Source organism: Erythranthe guttata, chromosome 14 (assembly GCF_056151865.1).
Source record: "Erythranthe guttata isolate IM_541 chromosome 14, IM_541, whole genome shotgun sequence".
NCBI classification, from domain to species: Eukaryota; Viridiplantae; Streptophyta; class Magnoliopsida; order Lamiales; family Phrymaceae; genus Erythranthe; species Erythranthe guttata.
Genome location: NC_142546.1, coordinates 5,934,163 through 5,960,655, shown reverse-complemented (window position 1 = coordinate 5,960,655; position 26,493 = coordinate 5,934,163). Strand labels below are relative to the sequence as shown.

General features: G+C 35.1%; 4 protein-coding genes and 2 long non-coding RNA genes across 7 annotated transcripts; 1 reads left to right on the top strand and 5 right to left on the bottom strand.

Annotated features, from left to right (window-relative positions):
• Nucleotides 1-1,035: 1,035 nt before the first annotated feature.
• On the bottom strand, nucleotides 1,036-4,444 carry CRB (chloroplast RNA binding protein). Its single transcript, XM_012980444.2, has 10 exons — nucleotides 4,128-4,444; nucleotides 3,513-3,647; nucleotides 3,340-3,426; nucleotides 3,151-3,241; nucleotides 2,999-3,053; nucleotides 2,813-2,873; nucleotides 2,301-2,522; nucleotides 1,776-1,892; nucleotides 1,393-1,482; nucleotides 1,036-1,294 (listed from the first exon to the last, which is right to left on the bottom strand). Exons 1-10 carry the CDS (start codon nucleotides 4,227-4,229, stop codon nucleotides 1,115-1,117), a joined length of 1,140 nt encoding a protein of 379 aa, XP_012835898.2. The 5' UTR covers nucleotides 4,230-4,444; the 3' UTR covers nucleotides 1,036-1,114.
• A 3,043-nt stretch (nucleotides 4,445-7,487) lies between these two features.
• Nucleotides 7,488-11,205, bottom strand: LOC105956593 (golgi apparatus membrane protein-like protein ECHIDNA protein). Its single transcript, XM_012980445.2, has 6 exons — nucleotides 10,980-11,205; nucleotides 8,935-8,991; nucleotides 8,633-8,836; nucleotides 8,483-8,542; nucleotides 8,231-8,357; nucleotides 7,488-7,741 (listed from the first exon to the last, which is right to left on the bottom strand). Exons 1-6 carry the CDS (start codon nucleotides 10,992-10,994, stop codon nucleotides 7,653-7,655), a joined length of 552 nt encoding a protein of 183 aa, XP_012835899.1. The 5' UTR covers nucleotides 10,995-11,205; the 3' UTR covers nucleotides 7,488-7,652.
• Nucleotides 11,206-13,060: 1,855 nt separating this feature from the next.
• Nucleotides 13,061-13,609, bottom strand: LOC148765007 (uncharacterized). The gene has a single exon (XM_088812648.1). The coding sequence runs from the start codon at nucleotides 13,607-13,609 to the stop codon at nucleotides 13,061-13,063; it is 549 nt and encodes a 182-aa protein (XP_088668774.1).
• A 1,144-nt stretch (nucleotides 13,610-14,753) lies between these two features.
• On the top strand, nucleotides 14,754-19,116 carry A/N-INVA (Plant neutral invertase family protein). 2 transcript variants are annotated; one of them, XM_012980446.2, is made up of 6 exons: nucleotides 14,754-15,899; nucleotides 16,513-16,672; nucleotides 16,797-17,008; nucleotides 17,233-17,726; nucleotides 17,823-17,871; nucleotides 18,493-19,116. In XM_012980446.2, exons 1-6 carry the CDS (start codon nucleotides 15,135-15,137, stop codon nucleotides 18,817-18,819), a joined length of 2,007 nt encoding a protein of 668 aa, XP_012835900.1. In that variant the 5' UTR covers nucleotides 14,754-15,134; the 3' UTR covers nucleotides 18,820-19,116. The 2 variants fall into 2 exon arrangements, with proteins under 2 accessions (XP_012835900.1, XP_088670000.1); XM_088813874.1 differs by lacking the exons at nucleotides 17,823-17,871; nucleotides 18,493-19,116 and having other exon boundaries at nucleotides 14,928-15,899; nucleotides 17,233-17,730.
• A 3,018-nt stretch (nucleotides 19,117-22,134) lies between these two features.
• Nucleotides 22,135-22,901, bottom strand: LOC105956531 (uncharacterized). Its single transcript, XR_016029762.1, has 3 exons — nucleotides 22,777-22,901; nucleotides 22,438-22,548; nucleotides 22,135-22,343 (listed from the first exon to the last, which is right to left on the bottom strand). It is a non-coding gene; the product is annotated as an uncharacterized LOC105956531 (long non-coding RNA).
• A 72-nt stretch (nucleotides 22,902-22,973) lies between these two features.
• LOC148765006 (uncharacterized) lies at nucleotides 22,974-25,918 on the bottom strand. Its single transcript, XR_016029763.1, has 4 exons — nucleotides 25,839-25,918; nucleotides 23,558-23,629; nucleotides 23,398-23,434; nucleotides 22,974-23,223 (listed from the first exon to the last, which is right to left on the bottom strand). It is a non-coding gene; the product is annotated as an uncharacterized LOC148765006 (long non-coding RNA).
• Nucleotides 25,919-26,493: the final 575 nt, after the last annotated feature.

The following is a 26,493-nucleotide window of genomic DNA, read 5'->3' as shown; positions in this document are numbered from 1 at the left end:
ATTGACCATACCTGAGGGGAGTAGATATTTAGTGTTTATGTATAAAAATTGAGGGCGTTTGCAAATATTTTGGAAAATAAACTTAAATAGAAAAAACAAGTCTGTGTGCTTTTAAAAAATTAGCTTAAAGCAGCTTATTTTAAGAGAATCAAAAGCAAAAGTTAATTTTACAAACATCTAAAAATAGTTTATGAGCAAAAAAAAAGTTCATTTGTTTCTAAAAACTTTTGCAAACACCACCGTAATATCACACTCCAAATCTTCAACGCAATAAATTTTGGATAAATTTTTTTATTGTAGATTAATTTATTAAATTTCTATTAATTTGTACTTACCTCCATTTTATTTTAATATTGTTGCACACTAATTAATAAAGTTATTAAACGAGTTTTGAGAAAACCAAAATACAAGTTGAAGTCATTTACCACAAAATTTGGGTAATTAAAAAACATAATTTGATTAGAACAAGATTGAATATGTACCCCTATGAGAAAAAGAAACCTAAAGAGTTGATTTGTCATGATTGTTATTAATTATGCTCTTACTTAGTTGTAGAAATGAAGATTTCCAAAGTTTGAATAAACACAATTCGATTTTCCGTTAGTGAAAATTAGTAAACGACGAATGTCTGAAAGCTTCTTTGCGTTAAGTTTGATTTTTTTTTTTCTTTTCTTTTCTAAAACACGATAAGAAGACTTAGAGTACCGAGAGAAATTGGGGCGAAAGGACAAAAACGATAATTGAAGTGTTGAATTACCTGAAAGATGAATGGAGTTCTCCGAATTGATGTTTCTCAAAGTTGAAGTTAATTAAATCTTGCCTCCAATCAACCATGAATCAAGAAATATTAAATGGATTACCTTTTATTATTTATTATTGATAGATTACTAATCTTTTTAAAATTAATATTTTTCGTGTTTCGACAGTATTTATTCACAAGGGTTGTTTCGTAATTTTCAATAACGAATTGGAAGTTGGATTTTTCCCATGCCTCTTAACAAGAAACATGTATGAGAAAGATTTATAATTTGTGTTTAAATATCTTTTCCGATGAATTATAATAAACACAGAAAGGGGGCCAAAAAAAAAAAACGAAACAACGTTAACTTAAGAACTAGCTCTGGAGAACAAGACTCTTTCCGAGAATGATGTCATCGGTGGAGAAATCGGCTTCTTTCCGGAATGTTCCTCTACCAAAGTCCAGGTTGTAAGAATCTGTAAGCCCTTCAACCAGATCAAATTCCGGTTTCCACCCGAGCACGCTCTTTGCTTTGTCAACCGATGCAAAGAAATGCTGCATTCATCGTTTAAAAACAAAAAAAAAAATTAAAACAAAATTTATGGTTATATTTGATGATCAACATGATGCAATAAATGAACAAGTTTTATTACCTGGTCCCTGAAAGGAAACGGTTTCTTTTTACCAAAATCGAACTCCTTCGGATTGTAATGAATAATCTCAGGCTCGGGGAATCCACCAGCCTAATAATAAATAACACAAAAAATTATGAAATAAGATGCTTTTAACACGTGGGCTCGTTTGGTTTCTAAGATAAGATTAGCCAAGATCAGATTAAATAATTTTATGAAAACCCAATTATATTGTTGAATTAGCCAAGATTAGAGCCATTTTTTTCACAATTGCGGGCCGGCCCGAAAAGTTAATGGGCTAACCGATCATGCAATAAACTCTAGTTATTCAATTAATCATGCATAATCTTACAAACCAAACGAGGCCTTAACATGTTATGGGACTATTTATGTTCCTAATTTACCTTAGCACAAGCCTTTGCTAATCCGTCGAAGGTAACGTATTTTTCTCCAGATATGTTGAATATTTCCTTGCTCGCTTTCTCGTTACCAAGAACCTTAATAAAAGCTGTCGCGAGGTCCTGCAAAAATATATACAGTTAAACCTCTATAAATTAATATATTCGGGACCAGGAAAATTCTATTAATTTAGCGAATTATTAAATTATCGAGTTAATAATTTAACACGTTTTCACTGAGTCGGGACAGAGAGAAACTATTATTTAATCGAGGTTATTAATTTATCGAGTATTAATTTATTGAGGTTCTACTATATATATATATATATATATATATATATATATATATATATATATATATATATATATATATATATATATATATATATATATATATATATATATATATATATATATATATATATATTCAATTAAAATAAAATTCACTGTCATAAACAATAAACTCATGAGGTATGTGAAAGTTAAAATCATCATATTTTGTCAAAAAGTAATGAAATATTGAAAAAAGACCTTGACATGACCGAGTTGTGTGATTTGAATTCCGGAGTTGGGAATGGGTATGGGTCGACCCGCTTTCAAACGGTGGAAGAACCATTCTTCAACTGGGTTGTAGTTGAGTGGTCCGTAAATGTACACTGGCCTTATTGAAGTCCAGTTTACGTCTCGTGATTGCAGTAAGCTCTCTGTTTCGAGCTTGCCTTTGTGCCTGCTCTTTGGATCAACCGCATCAACCTTCCATATACAACATATAACTCACATCAGATTTAAATAATAAAACAAAATAAAATATAATATAATATATTTTTTCGAAAAAAAAAATAGTCCAATTTCACAAATATAACAATGAGGGGATTGATTTAATTGTTTCATTCTAGGAGCAAAAGCTCATCTCGTATTGAAAAAATTTCCAAATTTAATTTAGATATGTTAAAGAATCATTTAAACGGAACGTTCCCCAAAAGTTAAAAAACGAAGCGAATGATGAGTCGTCGTATGAGAAAACCGGACATATTAATGCTGACCTCGTAATGTGGTGGACAATCAGTTTTGAGGTAAACTCCGGCTGATGAGCAGTATATGTACCTAAAATTCAGTCGAACGGGGTAAGTAAATTGTGAAAAAAAAAAAAACAAAAAAAACACCAAACCGCATAAGATAGTTTTCTAATGTTCAGACAACTCTTCATTAAATAACGGTATAAAGCTTACTGTTCTAGATTCGGTAAAGCATCCAAAATGGGCTCCACTTCATCGGCTTCACGCCCTGAGAATCGAGTCAAAAATTCACAAAACAAATGATTTTTTTTTCTTTGAGGAATATAGTGTTTTTTGAAAATACGAAAAATCAATTTAATACAGACCATTGATATCGTAAACAACGTCAAATCCTTCTGCGGAAAGACTGCTCTTCACAAATTCAAAGTCCTTTCTGTCTCCCTTTAAGTGCAAGATCTACAAAATGAAAAGTGCAGTTTTATTTCCGAGAATCTTTTTTTATTTTTTATTTTTTTACTTTTTATAAATACCTAACAATTAACATACGTAAATACCTTGGAGGCATAATCGGAAAATTCAGTATCTGATTCACCGGGCAGTTGTTGAGCAATGGGTGCTTTTCCTCTGGTGAACAAGGTGACCTGCACTTAAATCAAACTACTTAGAATTTTCCGAGCCAACAAAAAAAAAATTAAAACAATTAACGATGAAGGAAAATAAAATAAACCTTATGGCCTTCTTTGACAAGAAGTCTGGACAAAAATAGGCCAATGAATCGAGTGCCTCCCATTATAAGTATTTTCTTCTCACTCGATGCTGTAACACTAAGTGCACTTTTCGACTGCCATACTTTCCTCTTATACTGCAAAAAATATATTAATAAACGAACTAGGAGATCAAGCAAAGTTCATATATATACTTCAATTACTCATACTGAACTTGCATCACTCACAATCAATTTATCATTCGCAACAAACACAAACTACGACGACAATTGTTTCTTTCTGCATTCACAACCTAAATCGAGTCGACCGTCACTTAGTACACTAATTTTGTTCCGCTAATGGTATATACGCAGATACCTTCATATGAAAATTGAAGCTACAAACGCATTATCGAATCTCAACATTTAATACAAGTATCCTTGAATAACACGATAATCACGACTCTGCCCCGATGCAAGTATACATACATAGTTGCATACTCCTGAATATCTACATACACAAACATCTATCTAATATGTATATATCTATCACAGAAACCCTAACACATTTTTCACATATAAATGACAAAGTAAACAATCCGAAAACCCTAACTACTTTCTGTATGTATATAATTATACCTGGACGGAGGCGGTAAGCCTGGCGCCACTGAAATCGGAGAGTGAGGAAGAGAGGATGGCGGAGGAGGGCTGTTTGTGGTGCACCACCACCATAGTCGCCATTGATTGGTTTGATTGAAGTTTTGTGTGTGGGGAAAATTTGTGAAGGGGGTTGGGTTTTGGTGGGTGTTTTTGTTGATTGAATTTGAATTTCCGCCATTGATTCTTTTACGATTTGGGGATAAGAGAGTGGCCTCGATCTACTATAGCCACAGCTTATGGCTTATATATCCTCAGCCTCTTGTTCTCTCAAATAATCAATCTGCATTTTCCCCATTGATGCATCTCACTCTGTCAAAAGACATCTTTGCCCTTAATTATAATCCTACCGTGGAATTTGGAAATTTGTCCTTTTTATTTATTTATTAAACACATTTACATTTCTCCTAGTCCATTTTATTTTTTTTTTCTTAGCGAGACCCGTGATTTTATGTTTACATTATTTGGTGATATATACAATATACCCTCATATTCTATATTAAATCCTATATTTTCTTCTAACTCCATATATTTCTTCTCTCACGCTCTTCACAACTCTCTATCTCTCTCGCTCTATGCCCGCCATGCAATCTCAGATCGGCGGCGGAATTTACGAAACCAATTATCCGTTGCGTTAGGTCGGTGGCTAGGGCTTATGCGACTGTGATGAAATCTCCGTTAGTGGAAACCACGAGAACTTCTTCCACGAGAGTGTTTTTCCATGGGCAATCATCTTCCACTTCAAAGTCACGATGTTTCTCGGTAAGACGTTCCAGTATTCCGACAATGACTATACGGTGCGATCCAGATATCCCGCGGATTAGGTGGTACAACGCGATTGTTGGCACTTTTTTTTACTGTTTTTCGTGCAACAATGTTAGTATTTTTGCGAGACGGCAGCAGAGTTTGGTATTGGTCGCTATCTAGGTTTTGATGGTTTCACACAGCGAGACTAGGTTTTGGTATTGGTTGATGCCCTTCTCTTACGATTTAGTCGCGCGGAACAAAATACCATTATTTTTATTACAGTTGATTCTGATAATTAGTAGTTGGTTTCAGTGATTTTGTAGTTGATTTCGCTATTTTCCTAGTAGATTTCGAAAACATTGTAGTTGGTTACGATAATTTTGTAGTTGATTATGATGATTTTACAGTTGATTTTGATTAATTGTGGTGAATTATTGTAATTTGTAGTTGATTACTGTAACTTGTAGTTAACTATGATTTTAGTACATAAAGGAAAAAAAATTGTAGTTGATTATTGTAATTTGTATTTATTTACGATGCGGTAACTCGGCCATGACAAAAAAAAAAAAAAAAAAAAAAAAAAAGAGGCGAATTTGTTAAAAAAAATTAGTTAAAAGGAAAAATGGAAAAATGCTGAAAATAGAACGACATATAGTTAGTGTACTTAAGAGGAGTGGGAAATTCAAATAATATAAGGGTAAAATAGGTTATGAGAAATTAGGAGGGTCCTCAAATGTAAATAACAAAATGGATTAGTTATATTAAAATAAATATTGAGGGGTCTCGCTAGGGGTGGTAAACAAGTCGAGCCGACTCGTGAGCTCGACGAGCCGGCTCGTAAAAAGCTCGAACTCGGACTCGAGGTTTTCGAGCTCGAGCTTGAGCTCGCGAGCTCGAGCTTTCTGACGAGCCGAGCTCGAGCCTGATTTTAGTTGTTCATCAGCTCGCGAGCCGGATTTATTATTATTTTTTTATTTTTTTTATTTTTTATATGTTATTTTTATTTAAATAATGTATAATAATATAAAATATTATAGAAATAAATACAAATATAAAAAAAATATATAATCATAATTTAGTTTTTATTTTGTATTTTTTATAAATAATTTTTAATAATAAAGATAATTAAAAAATATTTAAAAAAAAAAGAAAAAAAAAAAGAGATTGGGCTCGAGCTCGACAAAATTAACACGAGCTCGAGCTCGAGCCAAAAAAAGAAGAACTCGACGAGCTCGAGCTCGAGCTCGACAAAATAGACTCGAGCTCGAGCTCGAGCCAGCCAAAAGAGGCGAGCTTGGCTCGAGCTCGGCTCGTTCACACCCCTAGGTCTCGCTAAGACCCTTTATTTTACCTTCTTTTTTTCTCTACAATATAACCCATGGTCAGCCAGTCGTTATGTAATGCTATAATAATTTGAAAATCACACTAAAGACGTATAATGTACTGACAAGCATTATGCGACGAGATAGGCAAAATGAGTTTTTCAGTCCCGTAAAATTTAACAGTTGAGAATTTTAGTCTATCATGTTTTAAATTCAGAATTTTAGTTCTTTAAGTTACAAATTATGAGAATTTTAGTCCTATGACCGGCTATAATAAGTAATTCAATAGTTGTTTAAATGACTTGGCATTTAATTTATAAAAATAAATAAATTAAATATAAAGTAAATGATGTGGATGATGACGAGTTGGATAATTTTGGAGAGAACCCAATTCTCAATGTCAAAGACACCAAAATTGGGGGAAAATTAACATTTTCATATATATATATATATATATATATATATATATATATATATATATATATATATATATATATATATATATATATATTATAGTTTGCAATAAAAAAGACCTCGAGAAAATTAACGTTCCATAAAATAAAATATATCAACATTTTTATTTTTATTGTACGAAGGAAATAAGCGTTTGTTTAGTAACAAATTTGTTAATTATTATTTCACAGTTAATTGAGAAAAATAGTAATTATGTTCATATTTATCTAAATGCCAAGTCATTCAAGCAAATATTGAATCAAGACTAAAATTTTCATAATTTGCAACTTAAAAGACTAAAATTCTGAATTTAAAACATGGTGGACTAAATCTCTCAACTGCTAAACTTACAGGACTAAAAAACTCATTTTGCCCGACGAGATATTGACCGAGAAATCATTAATAGTATGGTTGGATTCGACTTTGATGTTGCATCATTCATCTGGGGTAGACTAAATAGGAATGCGAGGTTAGATGACTACACGCGAGCAGGTGATCTAGGTAGAGTCACCACGCGGGAGCTGAAAAACGCCTGAGGCTAGAATCAGCAAGAGTAAACAAACATAAACTAGGGCGAGGATTGATCCGGTGAAAATCCATCAGTTCAAGTCATTAGTTTTATTTCACGAATTGGGTCATTCTTGCATGTAATTTTGTCTATTTCGATATGAAATATTTTTGTTATACGACCGAGTTTATTGATCAAATAATGAGCTCTAAAATCTTCATAGTCAAGTGTTGGATTCGAACAAACTCAACGTTTAAGCAAAAAAGGAAGGATTGAAGCAATGAAAAAAAAAGCAAATACTTGTATACTCAATTAGGGTATGAATTACTATGAATTACAAAATGTATTACAACGCCTTCAAAAAAATCAACATATTACATAATAAACCATGAGCCAGTTCTGTTTGATATATCTCCTAGAAAGAAAAAACCGACAAACACGATGCTCGTGTATATATGCAGACAAAGGAACACCATTTCAAATAGCACTAAATGCAGATTGAACGGTCGATGTGAACCGAGAAGCAATTGTCTGCGTCGCAAATGCTTGGAGCTGCTTCTTAGCATCTGCCAAAAACACAAACCGTTATTCCTCGGCAGCAATCACAAATTACTGAATGCTAATTATCACACAACATATGCTGATTCCAGAGAAAAACAGTCGTATTGGAAGCTTCTAAAACTACAGCTAAGGCTCGTAAAAAGTAATAGAGGTGGTAAAAAAAAAGTGTAGAACTTGGTCTCTAATAAAGCCACATCCCGTTCCCCTTAATTATTGACATGCTGCCAAGTTCCCTTGCAATTAAATGTCTAAGGCCTCGTTTGGTTGCCAAGATAAGATTAAATAATGAAAATCCAATTATTTTATCGGACCCCAGAACGTCCAACAAAAAAGTTGCCTATTTGCGGGTCGATCCGGCAAGTTATTGGGGATACCAAACATCAAACAAAGTCCAATTATTTAATTAATCATATGGCTAATCTCCCCCAACCAAACGAGGCCTAAGGATATGAAAAATAAGAGATTTTGGGATAGGAATGAATCAGTCGACATACCTTTGCGGCACCTAGTAAAGCCAACAATATTGGCAATACTGAGGGTCAAACATACACCAACCACAAGCAGATAATCAGCTTGAAACCTGACGAGAGAGAAGATCGCAAAAAATACCCACACGACAGCCTACAAATAAACGGCACATTTCTTTAGTTAAATTTCAAGATAATCATTTATGCTCCGTTTTGTTATGTAGAAAATCGAGTAGACAAATTTCTTGATGATAGTTTAATCCAAAATTGGTTACTTACAGTGAGGTACAAGGTCCACCAGAACAGCCATGAATCCTTCTTGTTCATCCTAGCCAACGACTGAAAACGAGGAGGAATAAATACGGATAAAAAACTCGATTATTTTACTTGTTAAGATGCAAATCAATACAAGGCAATGGATCTCGTTACCTCTTGGTCAAGGCATTCAAATTTCCACACACTTTCACCATCATCGTTAATTTCGTTCCACCACCTAAGTCCTACCAAGATGCGTCCACTTACATTCTTAACTACCCAAAAATCGAGGGCAGCTAGAAGTACAGTGACCACAAAGATGATGACGAAACTGTCGACGAATAGAGCTGAAAGAATATAAAATGCCAATGCAGCAGCCTGTACACACACAAAGCCAATATATATATATTTTTTTAAATATTACAGAACAAACAAATATATCAAAATAACAATTAAAAAAAGAATTGGCAGTTGACCTTGAACAGCACGTGGAAGAAGCATATCTTTGGATTAGCGTAATTCTCCCCTGGAGGCTGCACAGATACAAGTTAGTCTGAGTTACGTCATTACTTTTATTGTGCATGATTACTTTATTTCATAGCTCATACGAGAGAACCGAAGAAAATTAAGAAGATGGATCATACAGATAATGAGTTGTATCTATAGTAATCAAGATGCATAAATGTAAATTTTCATCGTCCAGCATTACTCAAACGGGACTTCCCCTGTTAACAATTTATAAAGTCTTGTCGTTTTTTTTTACGGTTCAGATGCACCAGTTTTTACCCCAAATGTAAAACAAGGTGCTGTATATGCTAACATAAGAAATAAAGTAACATATATAGAATACGGAAAGAAAGATATGATCGAAAAAAAATTGGGAGAAAACAATCAATTCATGATATCTTCAGCACTTCTCCAGTGAAATTATATGGCTAGGATAATCAAAGATTTAATGTCTCGATCTCGCTTGTTTAGTCAACTCCAGTTTCGATTTTATGGTCAAGACACACGAAGATTTAACTCTCAATTTTATTTTTTGGAAAATAAGTAACGGGAGAAATCTATAAAATGATCTGATAAGATGTGTTAAGACATGTCCTACAACTGCAACCGATGCCCATAATCTGATTGGTTGCTTCAATGAATTGACACACGGATAAAAGTCAATACAACGTAAAGGTAATTAACTCAATTAATCCCCACCCCACCCCCTAATAACAATGAATATTTTGGTATTTTGTCTCGATCTATCTTTCAGTAATCAAAATGTGTTCCCCCCATCACTTACTTTTGAATGTTGCATGTTTGCTTCAAACGAACACCAAAACTGATGTTGCAACTGAGATCAAAGTCCATTACTAAGTTGAAACATCACATAGGTGCTTGACAGAGCCACACACACACACACACACACAAACCGAGGCAGGCAGAATTAAAATCTTTATATAATTGCGTCAGTTCATGCTTGCAAGTGGATTTTTGTAATTTATTTCAAGAAAGAACCAAAATCACATATATGGCTATATAGCATGAATATCTGAAAGCATGTGTCTGCTAACCCCAATGTAAGAAAATACTAAATTAGACAAACGAGCAATTATTTTCAACACATCACACGGCATCGTGCAAAGTCGAAATAGCATATGGTAGACCACAATTTCGCATCTTCATCAAATTATATATGTCCCATGAGTACTAGTACAATAGATTTCATTTTCAGTCAGAAATCCCAGAGAACAAGACTTAACAGACGAGCAAAGTTATATCCAATGAAGGCCGAAGCCACTAAGGCAAATTTATTACGGTTCCTGTAATGATCTTAACATATTGCATGTCACATTGTACGATAAATTGCAACTAGTATACAGCCTGACGAATAATCATCGAAGATTTTGACATTTCGACATCCCATCAGTTCTTTTGACTTTAAGTTTCCACCGGGAATTTAAGAAGAACAAATTCTCGTACAGAAACGTATAAAAGACGAAGCCACGGTCTCTAAAACGATACTAAAGATCAAGCCTAATTTTGCCTTCATTTCAATCATGTGTGTGTGTGAGATGAATCTATTGAAAAACGAGTTACCTAAATTTCTACCCCATCAAAATCTTCGCAGAACCAGAATAAAAAAGCTCTACTCGAGTCGTAAAATTACGAGATCTCGGGGTCAAGTCCCACATAAACACAAATAATTTCCCAGGATCCTTTACTTGATGAATGGTAATCGACATTTCAATTTTCGATTACAGCAGTTGCCCATAGCTATTTCTTAATTGTTTTCCCTAATTGCAGAAAAATCGGCATTCGTGATCTAAACAATACATCAACAAATTCACCCAAAAAGAAAAAAAAAAATCAATCAGCAAACCCAGCTCCCAACAAATGAGATCTCTTAATCGAATCTACGATGCAGAAGAACTATAAGTAAAATCATAATCAACAAATTCAAAAATTAATGCTTGTACGGAAACAGCGGCGGAGAATTTCAACGTACGAGGGGAGATTACGAAAAACTTACTGGATTCAGATCCATTGTTGGGAAATTGCGATTCTGTAGCGCCCTCTTCAATTCAGCTTATTGACGAAGTACTGAAATTATTCTTCTCGGGGTTTTCTAAAGAAAAATTGTGCAGAGAGAAGTGCGAATACTTTTAGTTATTCTGGAAGGTGCCCCAAATGTTATGCATATTATGAAACTACCCTCGCATATGTTTTATATATGCAAAACATACACAATTTAAAACAACTAACATTTTTTCCAACGAGATAGCATTTTAAAGGTGAAAAATATTAAAATGACCAATTTAATACATAACTATAGCAATAAATAAAATAAAAAATATTACTCTAACATATATAGTAAAATTTAAGAGTATAGTATTGTTCATATTTTATATAATATTAGTTTTTTAAATCTTGTGTAGTAAGACATTGACATGTCTAATCGGACAGATCAATGAGTTTACAATGCCTAAATTTTTTTTATTTACTGGGTCACGAACTAAATTTTAAAGATCACTACAACGAAGGTCCAATCACCTTCAAATAAGGTTTGGGCCCGGCAATCTCAACTAAATAACTTCAGTCAATGAACGAGGTATAAATAAATATTTTAACTCATTTGTTAAGCTACGTTCAATATTCAAACAATACAACTGCTCATATTCTCTTTATGATTTTTGTAATCCACGCGCCTGACTTGAGCGTCAGAGGGGTTTCCGTCGGATCAACCTCCGGTTTAGTTTACGTGTTTTTTGATCGCAGGTATCTCGGGGTCATCAAGCTTGTGAGCCAGTGATCCACTTTACTCTTCCAGCTCATCATACTTCAACTGTATCAGGTGATCTAATTCTATCATCATCGTAATGACACCGTCCATGGGAAGGCAGACTAGATCACGTAGTGCACATGATGGCCTTGAGACATCTGCTCGAGGGGAGCGTGACACTACTAACAACCTCCCACCTCATGGAGGCTCTAGGTTGCCGCTTCCCCCTTCTCATATTCGGGATCCACCACAAGATCCTCCTCGCGAGGCCCCACTAGGTTCAGATAACAAAATAGACCCTTCAGCGTATGATCGCAGATGCTTCAACTCTAGCTGCCACTGAAGCAGTGGCACAACACATTGCTGCAGCAGGAGCCAAATTGAGAACCACTTAGAGATTTCTAGGGTGAGGGAGTTTAGTGAACTCTTCAACTTACGAGCACCCACTTATGCATGCCGATATCACAACACAGTTTACTGATGAGATGCAGTACACATACACTAACCGTCAAACAATGTGCCACGTCAACAAAATGAAGATTCCAACCGTCAAGTTATTAACAGAAGGGGGAAAATGGTACATCTCATACATCAGGGGTAAGTGTTACAAGACCCATACTTTAAGGGTGTAAACTGTATTTAGCCCACGAAAAAAATAATAATAAGGTAAATTACGGCAACCCTGATGCAAGGTCAAATTATAAAAAAAAAAACCCTTTCATGTTTAAGGCTCCTTCGACCCTACACCCGGTGATAAATACCATGTGAGTCTTCTGCTGCCACGTGTCCTTTCCTGCTTTTCTCTAAAACCCCTACAGGTTAACCCTAGTGGCAGCAGAAAGACCCACCCGGTATTTATCACCGAGTGTAGGGTCGAAGTCCATGTTTGGGTAATTACAACAACTCCCTTCGATATGGATCTTCTTACATGTACACTATTGCGGCATCAAATTTAGTGGAATTTTCTAGATTATGTTGAATATTCTCCAATTTGTACTCGTTTTACCCCATTCGAGCTCCAGATTTTGAAATAAGATGATCATAAGATGTGTTTTGTGGCTTGTAAATATCAGATTGTAGTACATCAGAAACTGCATTTTTGTACAAAACGAATACAACCTAGTGAAATCCAGAGAATGTACAAAATTATTTTTAATTTGACACCATAAATGTGGACTTGTAAGAAAATTCATAGAGGTAATTGCAATTACTTAAGCATAAATAACTTTTTCATAATTTGACCTTAACTCAGAAGCTTAACTCAGAAGGTCGACGATCCTTACCCTAATAAGAATTTTTTTTTTTTTTTGACAGCAAGAATAGCAATATTATTAGGCGACCATGGCCAAGTTCAGAGGCAACGAGAAATCCTCAGTACAAATAAAAGAGCCTTGAGTAGCTAGTCTATGAGCGAGAAGATTTCCGGAACGTTTAACAAATTGAAATACACAATGAGAAAATAAACGAGCAATAATTAAACCGTCTTCAACAAATGAGCCAAAAGAGTTGAGCGTGAGAATCCCGTCTTTAAACGTGTTGATCACCTCTAAGCAGTCTCCTTCAATAATGATTGAGCTCCAACCTTGGAGCTCGGCCATCCTTAGAGCATGAAGAACAGCAAAGGCTTCACCATCCTCTACCCGTGGACGGCCTTCCAAACTTCGAATACCCCAACGCAAACAATTGCCTTCGCTATCTCGAGCCACAGCCGCTACTGTGTAGAAATTCTTCCCCGATGGAAAGCCAACATCACAGTTAATTTTTATCGACCCAATAGGAGGCGCTTTCCATTGACTTTGGTGTGTAGCTTCCATTCTAGTTGCTGATGGAAGTAATGCCTGCCGGAATGCGTGTAGGTAATCCCGACTCCAATCCACCATCCGCTCTGACTTCAGCCCTGTCTCTCCATGCACCACTTTATTCCGTGTTTCCCACCCCTTCCACATAACCACCACAGCTAGTAAGAATAGCTCTTCGCGAAGTTTACTTTGTAGCTTTTCGATCCATTTCCAAACAGATGAGTAATCTTCCAGCTATAGTCTAAATGGATCCGATTCCCAAACTTCCCTCATTCCACCACACACAGTTAGAGCATGCATAATAGATTCCACAGGAGACCCACATCGAGGACACTCCGGCGAGTGAATAATTTTGCGTCTCCATAGCTCCGCGTTTGTCGGAAGTATGCCCCAGCATGCATACCAAAGAAAAACCTTAATTTTCGGTGGGACTTTAATCTTCCAAATAAGCTGCCATCTCCAAGGATGAAGACCACTTGTCGACTCTATCCCACCTCGGCAATTACCATTCGAGTTTTGAGTCCCCTGCATAACGACATGGTAGCAAGACCGAACTGAAAATAGGCCATTCTTGGAATAGTGCCATACCCATCGGTCTTTAGCATATACACTTCCAATAGGGACTTCCAAAATTCTATTTTGATCAATATCCCAAAAATGCTCCCGAATGAGCTCGACATTCCATGTATTTGTCAATGGATCTATCAGATCAGCAACTTTGTCTGGGAAGCTCGAATAAATGGGCCGTCTAGTAATAATCTGGAAATTACCGTCATCTCGCAACCAGGGATCGGCCCAGATTGAAGTGTCCTTGCCATCTCCAATACGGCGACGAAGCCCTCTAATTAGGAACGGGCGAGCCTTGAGCATACTCTGCCATGTCGCCGACGGTCTTATGCCTGCAACAGCTCTAAAAATATCTCCACTTGGAAAGTATCGAGCTCTGATAATACGTGAAAGAAGCAAATCCGGGGACGTCAACACTCTCCATAATTGTTTCGCTAGCAAAGCCAAATTAAACATCCTAAGGTCCCGGAAGCCCATACCACCATTCCGCTTGGATTCACACAAGTTGCGCCAAGAAATCCAAGAAACCCTAATAAGAATTGAAACATGACTAAATTTGTCCAAAGGACAAACGTTGATTGAGAATAGAATCGACTCGCAATAAATTCATGTTGAAGTAATAATAACAATAAATAATAAGAATAATAACAAGAATAATAATAATAATTAATAAAAAAGAAAAAAAGAAAAAAAAAAAATAAGGAAAGGATGAAAATGTAGACAAGAAAATTGACGAATCTATGAAGTCCACGCCGTTAACTAGCAATACGGTCCGTTTCCCATTTCCCAAGAAAACCTTTCAAATACGCCATTTCTTCCCATACTTTCTCTCACCTCTCGCTCTCTCTCTCTCTCTAGCCCTCTTTCCATTATTTTCATATCCATTTATACCAACAACTTGCATCAAACCAGATAATTAACTTCACCCTAGAACGGGATATTTCTTCCGCAACATCAAATTTCTTTCTTCACCATATATCCCGTTCATTTATTTTTCTTTATCGTAATTCTTATTTTATAATTTAAAAAAAAAAAAAAAATGAATTCCATCACGTTGATGATCATGAAGCCCTGTTCCAGAATCATGTTCGCCGCCGCCCCCTTTCCCAAATCCCCCAATTTTCCCTCCAATTTGTGTGTTTCCCGATTGAAAACCTACAAATTCTACGGCACCTGTTCGCCTCGTTTTTCCGGTGTGAAAGCCGTTTTCAACGAATCTCGGAAGGAATATTCCGGCGGCAAGAGAATCGCGGCGTGGGGCCAATCGAGAATATTCTCACCCCCGACCACCCACAGGCCCCCCTACTATGTGGTCGCCACTCTCGCATCGGATATCAGGAATTTCTCGACATCGATCGAAACGCGCGTGAACGACAAGAATTTCGAGAGGATTTACGTGCACGGCGGTGACCTAAATGTGAAGCCGGTTGTCGTCGAGAAAATTGATTTGGATGAAAATATTGTGAAGAATGAGGAGGAGGGAAAAAAGGGGATTGAATTTGAGGAAATTGGCAATTGCGAATTGAAAAACGAGGGTTTGAACGGCGAAATCGAGAGTGTGGAGGTTATCGGTAGGGAGGAATCGGAGGTCGAAAAGGAGGCGTGGAGGCTGTTGAGAAACGCGGTTGTGAGTTATTGCGGGAGCCCCGTCGGGACTGTGGCTGCGAATGACCCGAACGATAAAATGCCCCTTAATTACGATCAGGTTTTTATTCGGGATTTTATTCCGTCGGCATTCGCGTTTTTGTTGAAGGGGGAGGGTGAAATCGTGAGGAATTTCTTGCTTCATACTCTGCAGTTGCAGGTAATTCGATCTCGATCTTGTTCGTGCGTATTTTGTAATGCGTGTTTTTCGTGTTGTAAGTAAATGTTTAACGTATGTATTTGAGTTTCGGTTTATTGTCTTGTTCGGTGAATATCGATTTTAGGATATGATGTTTCGGAATCGAAATACGGATTGAAGAATAGTTCCTATTGAAATATGCTGATGTGTATTAAAATTAGGATGAATGAAATGTTGATGTGTATTTTGGTGAACGTTGATTTTAGGATATGATGTTTTCAAATCAAAATATGAATTGAAGAATAGTTCCGGTTGAAATATGCATTTGGTTGCGGCCGTGAAAATGAGAACCTATCTTTCTTTTAATGAGATTATTGTTTGCAAGTGTTAACGATCCGATGCAAATTAGGATGTTCCGTTGCTGCTTGAAGGAAATGGATTCATTGTGTTACTGCACATTGCATGATTAACGGATGCTAAAATTTTAAGCTGCTATGTATTAAAGTTAGGATAAATGAAATGTAGACGAGCCCTTGGCTTTTTTCAGGGTTTTCTTGATTTGTCATTTGATCGTTAATCGAGTTTTGTCCGTTTTTCTTTATTCATAATGTTCCCACTCGTTTGTCGTCTGTAGAGCTGGGAGAAGACTGTAGACTGTTACAGTCCAGGACAAGGATTGATGCCAGCTAGTTTTAAAGTTAGAACAGTTGCTTTAGATGATAACAAGTTCGAGGAAGTTCTCGATCCCGATTTCGGGGAGTCAGCTATTGGCCGCGTTGCCCCTGTTGACTCTGGTATGTGGTCAATGTCTCTCTTTTTAGTTAATCTTTACCCATAATTTAGTTTATTTTCTTACATTCTTGATTTTCTCATACTTCAGCAATTTTCTCGTTTTTTATAATGTTGAATTATGTGCAGGACTGTGGTGGATTATATTATTGAGAGCTTACGGGAAGCTGACGGGTGACTACACACTGCAAGAAAGGGTGGACGTACAAACGGGAATAAAATTGATTTTAAACCTATGTTTGTCCGACGGTTTCGATATGTTTCCGTCTCTACTTGTCACTGATGGCTCTTGCATGATTGATAGGCGCATGGGTATTCACGGTCATCCTTTGGAGATTCAGGTATATCTTTTTTCTGTTAACTAATCAGTTTTAAATCGATATATTTTGGCTGCTTCGCTGAGTCTCTTACGATCGAAATTTATTATTGTAGACTATTTACAACTGTATGAAATTATATCTTGAGAAACTAACTAGATATTATATATGCCTCACATGTTATACCTTAACTGCTAGCAAGAATATTAATGCTAAACTAACCCGGCTGTGACATATCTATATCACAGTCCTTGTTCTACTCGTCTCTTCGATGCGCACGTGAGATGCTTACACCAGAAGAAGGCTCCAAAAACTTGGTGAGGGCCGTAAACAACAGGCTGAGCGCACTATCGTTTCACATAAGAGAGTATTATTGGGTTGACCTAAAAAAGATCAACGAAATATACCGTTACAAGACGGAGGAATATTCCACGGAAGCCACAAACAAGTTCAATATATATCCTGAACAAATTCCTGATTGGCTGATGCATTGGATTCCAGAGGAAGGCGGTTATATGATAGGGAATCTTCAGCCAGCTCATATGGATTTTAGATTCTTCACGCTCGGAAATCTTTGGTCGATTGTGTCCTCTTTGGGTACTCCGAAGCAAAACGAGGCTATACTGAATATGATTGAAGCTAAATGGGACGATCTTATTGGTCAGATGCCTCTTAAGATATGTTACCCTGCTTTGAAGAAGGAGGAGTGGCGAATTATCACCGGATCCGATCCTAAGAATACGTGAGTTTTACACAATACTACCTTTTTGTATAGTTGCTTCCTTTTTTCCTTTTTTTCCTTTGCCTTTAAATTTATTTATTTATTATTTTTTTTTAGGCCTTGGTCATATCATAACGGTGGCTCATGGCCGACTCTACTATGGCAGGTAAGAGTTACTTTGAATAATTAGTTTGTTTGAGCATTAAATGTTACGATGTGTATTGTGTGGAGAATATACTGGAATCTTGAATATTCGTCTTTGTCTATAAAACTGATGTGTAGAATGTGAATCTGTGGAATATATTATCTCTCTCGAGTCCACACATAAAGAGTTTGAAATATCTCCTGTAAATTTGCTAATTTTTTACAGTGATGGCTTTCTGTGCAACACCCCCCCACCCCCAACCCCCCAGAAAAAAAGAAAAGGGAGTTTTGAGGGGCTAGTCTGTTTTTGCTGAATAACATGGGGAGTTTTTTAACAATAAACTCCGAGTAATTGGTCCATCTTGAAAGTGCAAAATATCCAAAATTCACCATAAGAGTAGAGACATATACATCGTATTCTGATTGAAATGATGAATATGCTTTTTCATTCAAGTATATAACAAGAGGTTAAAAACCCCGTATTTTTCCAAGTTCTAGAAAATCCCGAATGTTATTTCTTTTAGCTCACTTGCTCCTAAATAGTGATTTCAACGGAGCACCATTTGCATTTGACTTTAGATCACAGTGAAGTATATACTTATATGTATATATATTTTTTTGTTGTCTTTTTCTGCTCAATCAGTTCACATTGGCATGCATGAAGATGGGTAGACAGGATCTGGCAAAGAAGGCAATTGATTTAGCCGAAAAAAGGCTGTCTGCAGATCACTGGCCCGAATATTACGACACTAAAAACGGGAAATTCATAGGAAAGCAAGCCCGTCTCTACCAAACATGGTCCATTGCTGGTTTTCTTACATCTAAGATGCTTCTAGAGAAACCAGAGCTGGCTTCCGTTCTTTACTGGGAAGAAGACTACGATCTTCTCGAAAACTGTATCTGTGCTTTGAGCAGCTCTACTCGTAAGAAATGCTCACGCATGCTCGCCAAGTCTCAGATTCTTGTCTGATTTATTACAGATCATATTTTTTGTTTACTTTTTTTGTTTTCTGCTGTACAGATTATATAGATTTAGGAGTTGCGTTTATTCGACACAAATTTGTTCAACTAATAGTTGAATTTGTGACGGTTAATGGTCTTAGGTATTTGAATATAGTTGCCGTTTTTTGGGGGAGCTATATATATTGTTGTATGTATGTATACATACTAGATAACAGATTCACTCGAATCAGATTTGAAACCATCGAGTGTATTTTGTGTATATGGATTCAGTTTAATAAAGATTTGAGATTATAGTTTTATTTCATTTATGCCCCATATTCTTACAAATATACGTATATTGTTTGCTTTTATTCTACAATCGTCAGGTTATAATATTCTACCAATGTTATCAAATCGTAAGGCCCCTTTGGTTTGCTGGATTTGGCCGGATAGATCTTGTAATCCACCCGGTTCTCATCTTTGGTTCACTTTGAGTGGAACCCGGATATATCCTGGGCCCGGGTCGCGATCCGCCAATCAGCGGATATAAGATCCGGCCAGGAGATGTGAGATCTGTGAATCCCATCATTTTCTCACTCCTACCCCACATGTGTTTATACGTTGGTGGAAGCGTACATCTCAAACGGGTTAGTTCTATGAACTTTCAAATTCTGGGTATGTTTGTGCAAAATAAATTATTTTTCTTTCACATAAAAATTGGTACTTTCAAATGGAGTTATAATCGGTTCTAGAATGGTTATTAGTAATTTATTTATTGACTGTAATTGTTGTGTGTTGCTGTTGGTTGTAAGTGGTTGTAATTTGTGATTATCGAACTATTTTACGCCATCGGATGTTCGAGTAAACTGATTATATTGTATTCTCTGCTTAATTTCATGTTCCGACAGACACACAAGAAAGAGAATATTAATGAAGTATAAAGTTACTGCTTGAATAATTTTAGTATGGGTTTTATTACATGGTTGAATCTGTACCTTAAATCCTGTAATGGCGGAGGTAGGAAAGAAACTCTAGTTCTGGGGTTTGATGGTATTGACTGTAGAACGCCTTGCATTTTTTTCTTCTCTCTCTCTCTCTCTCTCTCTCAATTTGCTCCGGAGTTCATGAGCAGGACATATGTATCAATTTGCTCCGGAGTTCATGAGCAGGAGATATGCATCTCAATTCCACTATTTTTTTGGATATAAGTAAGAAAACTACATGTATTAAATTCACCTCCACCATCACACCGAAAAATCTTAATTCGACGATCAAGTTTATTTTCCACAAGCCTTTGAAAGCTCTTAAAAATATCGAAAAATTCAGATTTTCTCCGCAAATGATATAATCATGTAAACCTTGAGTAATCGTCAACAAATATTGCATAAAATTGAAATCTTTGATTTGAAGCTAAAGGAGCAGGTCTCCAAAGATCACAATAGATTTTCATTAATTCGATATATCGTTTAGGTTATTCGGTTAAGTACGATGATCGTAATGATTGCTAGAATAAGTTGTGGCAGCAAGTCATTCTTAATAAATGTTTCAAGAAATTGACTATGAGATATAGTGGAATAATACGGTTATATTAGCATTTGGAATCTTGTTAAGTGGTGAATATTTTTATAGGTGTCGAGTGTACTAAAGCTCTTATTCAAGACTTGAGCATGGCTCGAGAGTAAGGTGTTTTTATAGCACTTGCATTGGACTTCAGGTGATGATCTCTATTTCTTCACTATTATTTCTTGAAAAAACAAAATACACACTGAGAATAAGATATCCGTTATTGCTTCTTGATCACTTAAATGTGATATATCTTACTTGTTGTCTATCGTATTATATTTTGATTCTTGAATTGTTGAAAATAATGATTTATTCGGAATCCTCTTGATGGTTCGTATCTTCTTCCTCGAACTATTCAAATAAGTTTTCATTTTGATTCGAGACTTATTCCAATAACTTATCATCCAGATTCTTTGGATACTCAATTGAGTTCCTTTATTGATCCTTGAATTATTTAACGAGTTTCAGTCTAATTCTCTGTCAATATTGAATTATTTCACATCTTGACTTGTCCATTAGTTGAACCACTTTTATTATGATTCAGTTAATTATTTGATTTGTTTCTACAGTGGTTCAATGAACATAAATCGTTCTTTTCCCGACTCTTGGACCATTTAGGATTATTGTGTTTATCCAATAAATCATTCGCTTCGTACATACTGTGATTGATGAATCGGATCGTTCATATCTTGACTTTTCATTGATCTTTTGGAACCACTTGTCTTTCGAGTTGTACAATTCTACGGATTCAATTCTAACCGTAGACTATTGTTGTTAAGATTCATTTTCATCAATCGTTATCGAAATCATTGTTGTTCTACTTTTACTTGAATCGTTGTTATACAATCTCGATTTGTGGTCACCCTTCTATCGAAACCATTGATCATACCCTTCTTGAATAGCGATTTCGTGACCACAAAATATTGTCACTTGTTATTGGAATCTCAATGAAATTAGCGTGATCAGTCACTTATTGAATCCCAAAACTATTGAACTATGATATTTATTCTATCCAAAGTGGAACCATCATTGGGATTGAAACAATAAATTGAGATTGTCGGAAGCATATCCGATATCTATATACGATTGATATCCTTTATGGACGCCTTAAGGATAATTGAACAGTGGGCCCGAGGCTGTTCGAAAAAGACTGTTGGACAGTATTGGACCGACGGTGGATGGTCTCTTCGACAGTACCCATATTGGATTCAGACCATTGGCATAGTTGGAGGTTATCTGTGTTGATGGTTGAATCGGCATGCACCCGGGCATGCCTATTGATTGATTAGCAGGGTAGCTCCCTGATCGGTGTTATAAGGTAGTTACAACTAAGGGAGTCACAAGGCAGGTACATGTACATGAACAAATTATTACCATGGGAATCTCCACGGTCTTCATATTTGATATCCAAAATTGTTACCGTGGGAATCTCCACGAAATTCATAATTGATATCCGAGAATTACCCGTTGAACATTGTTCTCTACCTGTACATATTGATTGCATTGTTTATTCTGATCATACTGTTGCGCCTTATACTTTGACCTCTTATTCCTTATCAAACGACCATTCTCTAGATGGTCCAATTCCAACTCCAATTCCAAATCTAACGCTTCTATTGTTTGCTTGTTGTAATTATTATTCGATTTCACTATTTTTCCCTTGTACTCCTCACTAAGTTCATTTGGACTTACTTCTCCTTTATTTTCCTTTTTAATCTTAGTAATAGGTGCATATAGAAGTAACAGGTGCATTTATGGAGCATTTATGGACGTCACAAAGTCCAAACTAAATACTAGTATTTCATTAATTTAAATTTAATTTCACTAGAAGTTATTTTGAATTTTGATGATAGATTCGAGAGGATTCATTCATGCAATCTTGGCCTTCCTCTTTCCTTTTTCCTTTTGATTTATGGTTTCACCTTTGTTATTTCGATAAATGAAGTACATTTGTAGTGCTCCCACTCCACACCCAAATCCATTTGATACCTATAAAAGTAGTAAATATATTTAGCCGGCAGATATTATAAAAATAAATCTGAAAATCACATACATGAATTACATACAGTATTTATATACTTACAACAAAAAAAAGGTCTTGCTTAAGTAATCCGAAGGCAAACCAGAAGGCCCCGTTCAAGAACATCAAAAACGAAGTCGTCAATTTCACCTCTTTTGTTTTGATCACCGAGATCTACATTTACGTCAAAATTCAACAATTAATTAGGAAATATCATAAAATAATGCAAATACCGTTAATTACAAAAAATCTTCTCTAGTCTTTAAGTATGATTGATTAGTAAGGTAAAAAATAAATATATTAATTAATGTTTGCAAATATTCTACGATGAAGAAAATCATTTTATATATTTATTAATAGGCCCAAAATGGAGAAAGATATATGAAGAATAGATACACTTACTAGTGATGAAGTATAGACAACTATGGAGGAAGCCGTGGCTAAAAACCCAGCGAAAATCTCTCTAGAAACCGCATTCATCGAGAAGATAACCAAAACAAATAAACGAAAAAAACCACTCCTAAAACGCTTATCTTTCAGGTTAGTTGGTGAAAGTGACAAAAACATTGTGTACCAAAAAAATGAAATCCAAACGTTTATTACATTCGCAATTGCAGCAAATGCATTTGATAAACATGATGCAAACCTATTCAAGAAACGAGAAATCAACAAATTAGAATATTAATGTGAAACAGATTATTTGTTAGTTTCAATTCTGTAAATAGTTGAAGAAACCAAAAGACAGGCACGCACCACATAGAAAAATAGCAGTTTGCATGTGTCATATAATAAGGGGTTATTGATATTTCTCCCGACGAGTCTTTCTTCGTGGCCCTTAGAAAAACATTCCTATTAACAAAGTTTGGGTATCAAGTTAGGTCACATATCATCATCTTTTACGCAAACGAAGAAAAACAATAATATTAGCGCACCATAGAACTCATTAAACACATCTTTAATAACAAAGCAAAACACAATAAACCCTCAAATTGCATTTTCAAAATGATAACATTGTGAACTTACATCGGTGTCAAGTGAAATAATACCCCCGAAATGAGTCCTGTTTCCAAAAAAAAAAAAAGGAAAAAAAAGAATTAAAACGTAATCGAAAAGAATAAAATATCAGCATACAAAAATAAGTAAATAGTAAAAAAGGGAAAAAAAAAGAAAAAAAAAAACAAACCAGCAATGCCAAGGACACTCTGGACCTTATTCTCCATATCTATAAGACCTGAAAACATTGTATCCTCCATATCTATATTAGTAAATAAAAAAAGGGGAAATATGCAATACACCGCTTATTTAGAAAATATTTTGAACTAAACCCAATTGACTTTAAAGACTTTTCCCATAACCCACATTCCAATCTAAATTAGTGAGACCCCCCTTACCAGCCATGATAAGACTAAAGTGCCCTTATGTGTTAGGGTTTTAATATAATACAATTTTATTTCTCCCTCAATTTCATTCTCTCGGTTCTCGCCTCTCTCTCTTTCATTCTCTCGCTATTTCTCTCTGTTACAGCTTTTTTTTTTCTTTTTTTTTTTTTTTTTTTTTTTTCCTTCTTCTTCACATCTGTAGACCGCCGTCGCCGGAGTCACCCTTCAAACGCCGCCGCCGAAACCCGTTGCAGGAGGCCCTTCTCCGCCGATGTTGGAGATCGTCTCCCCCCTCGTCGAACACCACGACATCGACGCCTGGTACAATTGGCGGCGGCGCCTCCCCCACCTTGTCGCTGCCTCCGTCGGATTTCTATATGGAGATTTCCCTTCTCTCAACGCGGAAGACCAATATATACTATATTAATTGGTAAATTTTATTTTTTATTTTTCTCGAATTAATTGTCGAACTAGCAATAGAATATGTCATGGATCTGGATTTTTAGTTCTATTATTTGTTTGTTATGAACGAATACCTTGATTTTCAATTATTCTTGATTATATTAATTTTTGTGTTATTCTACATATCCTGAATGTTTAGATCTGGAAAATCTATTGAATTACGAGATTAGTCGGTTGTGGTGCAATGTATTTTACAGAGTAGTCACGTTTGACAGAGTAGTCACGTTTGACAGAATATGTCATGGATCTGGATTTTTAGTTCTATTATTTGTTTGTTATGAACGAATACCTTGATTTTCAATTATTCTTGATTATATTAATTTTTGTGTTATTCTACATATCCTGAATGTTTAGATCTGGAAAATCTATTGAATTACGAGATTAGTCGCTTGTGGTGCTGCATATGTTCAACAGTGTAGTCATATTTAACAGAGAAGATCAAACGGAAGATTAAGTGCAGTCGGTGCAACCGAGTTGGATACCGCAACAAAAAAACATGTTCGATGGCCATTGTTGAAGGATCACATTAGTTATTTTCGTTTTTTCATAGTCATTTTTTTTCTTTTTGCAATGTATTTTGCTGTTAATATTGCAAGTTTTTTCAAGTGCTGATTACTTGTAGTCACATTACGCAGTTGTAGTCACATAATAGTCATATTCCCACTATCATGTTCAGTATTTTATACAAACTGTAGTCACATAATAGTCATATTCATGTTTCTACTGTCTGTTAATTATAATGTTTTACAAAGCACAGTCACATTCACATAGTAGTCATATTCTTACTGTTATATTAATAATTATGCTTCTACAATATGTTAATTACAATATTATACACAACGTAGTCACATAATAGCCATATTCAACTATAGTCATATTCGGAGTTGTAAATCTGTCGAGAAAAAAAAAATCAAATTTTTGTTTAAAATAAATTAAAAAAATATATTTTTTTATTAAAAAAATATTAAAAAATAATAAATAATAAAAAAGTGGCTATAAAATCCGAAAATAATACAAAAAAAAAATCCTATTTTTTGATTTGGTAGCAAATTTTTAGAAATTTGGAAGTAGATTTTTAGGAATTAGATTATTGTTATGGAAAGAGTGAAAAAAGGAATAATTGAGACTAATTATGTTAATTGACATAAGGGTAGAATTGGAAATACAAATTCTAGGGGTTATCACAAAGAAAGATTTAAGGGTTGGACATATCACCATTTATTATCTATATGAGGGGTTTATTGCTAATGACCCCATAAAAAAAATAAAAAAAATAAACAACAGAACTAAAAGAATCAAGACTGCAAGTTTCAATATACAAGAATATTAACAACAGTAAAACCACCATATTTTCTAATGGAAACATTATAAAAACAGTAATAGTAAAAAGTTCTAATTCTTTTTACTTTTCCTATTTTCATCAATCATTCTACTAAAAATAAAGGAAGACCTAAAAAAAAAATACTTAAAGAAACAATTGAAAAATACATACAACAAGGGACGAAATCTGTCCCCTTATCCAGAACAGAAATCAAACGTTATATGAACAGATAAAATATAGAAATTGAGTTTTGGCTTCCTCTTAATTCAATTTTCGGAAAAAAAATAGTCACAAACCCATACCTTTGTAGGAGGAGGTAGATTGGTGAACGGCGAGAGCAATTTCGAACGGCGGCGGTGAGCGGGAAATTCGGACAGTTATATATATATATATATATATATATATATATATATATATATATATATATATATATATATATAGAGAGAGAGAGAGAGACGTCTTGTCAGGTGGAACCCCGCTCGAGTTTTATTATATACTTTACACATATCGGATTAAACCCCTTAAATCTTTACATATAGCAATAAACCCCTCATGTAGTTAAGAAATGGTGATATGTCCATCCCTTAAATCTTTCTTTCTGATAACCCCTATAAATTGTATTTCCAATTCTATCCTTATGTCAATTAGCATAAAGCCGGCTTAATTCCACTTTGCACCCTTGAAATATATCATTTTGGCACTTTGCACCTTCGAAATAAATTAATAGCACTTTGCACCCTCGAAATACAATAAATCATACATAATGCACCCCAAATGATTTTTTAAAGCTAAAAATTATAAATTTAATATTTTTAGTGATATTTTTTTAGAACGCCAAATGTCAAATATTTTTTTTATTCGTCAATCATTTTGAAACTATAAAGTTTAAGAATAAAAATACATTTCATCAACATATTTAAAAATTATATTTTTTTTTATCAAAATAAAATATTTTAC

Excerpts from the sequence above, each read along its gene's own strand:
- A/N-INVA (XM_012980446.2), top strand. The coding sequence starts at position 15,135 with ATGAATTCCATCACGTTGATGATCATGAAGCCCTGTTCCAGAATCATG. Across the intron at positions 17,009-17,232 it reads GTCATCCTTTGGAGATTCAG|TCCTTGTTCTACTCGTCTCT; the intron begins GTATATCTTTTT and ends TCTATATCACAG. Across the intron at positions 17,872-18,492 it reads GGCCGACTCTACTATGGCAG|TTCACATTGGCATGCATGAA; the intron begins GTAAGAGTTACT and ends CTGCTCAATCAG.
- CRB (XM_012980444.2), bottom strand. The coding sequence starts at position 4,229 with ATGGCGACTATGGTGGTGGTGCACCACAAACAGCCCTCCTCCGCCATC. Across the intron at positions 3,427-3,512 it reads TTGTCAAAGAAGGCCATAAG|GTCACCTTGTTCACCAGAGG; the intron begins GTTTATTTTATT and ends ATTTAAGTGCAG. Across the intron at positions 3,242-3,339 it reads TTTCCGATTATGCCTCCAAG|ATCTTGCACTTAAAGGGAGA; the intron begins GTATTTACGTAT and ends TTCATTTTGTAG.
- LOC148765007 (XM_088812648.1), bottom strand. The coding sequence starts at position 13,609 with ATGGTGGATTGGAGTCGGGATTACCTACACGCATTCCGGCAGGCATTA.
- LOC105956593 (XM_012980445.2), bottom strand. Across the intron at positions 8,837-8,934 it reads TCTTCCACGTGCTGTTCAAG|GCTGCTGCATTGGCATTTTA; the intron begins GTCAACTGCCAA and ends GTGTGTGTACAG. Across the intron at positions 8,543-8,632 it reads TTGAATGCCTTGACCAAGAG|TCGTTGGCTAGGATGAACAA; the intron begins GTAACGAGATCC and ends CCTCGTTTTCAG.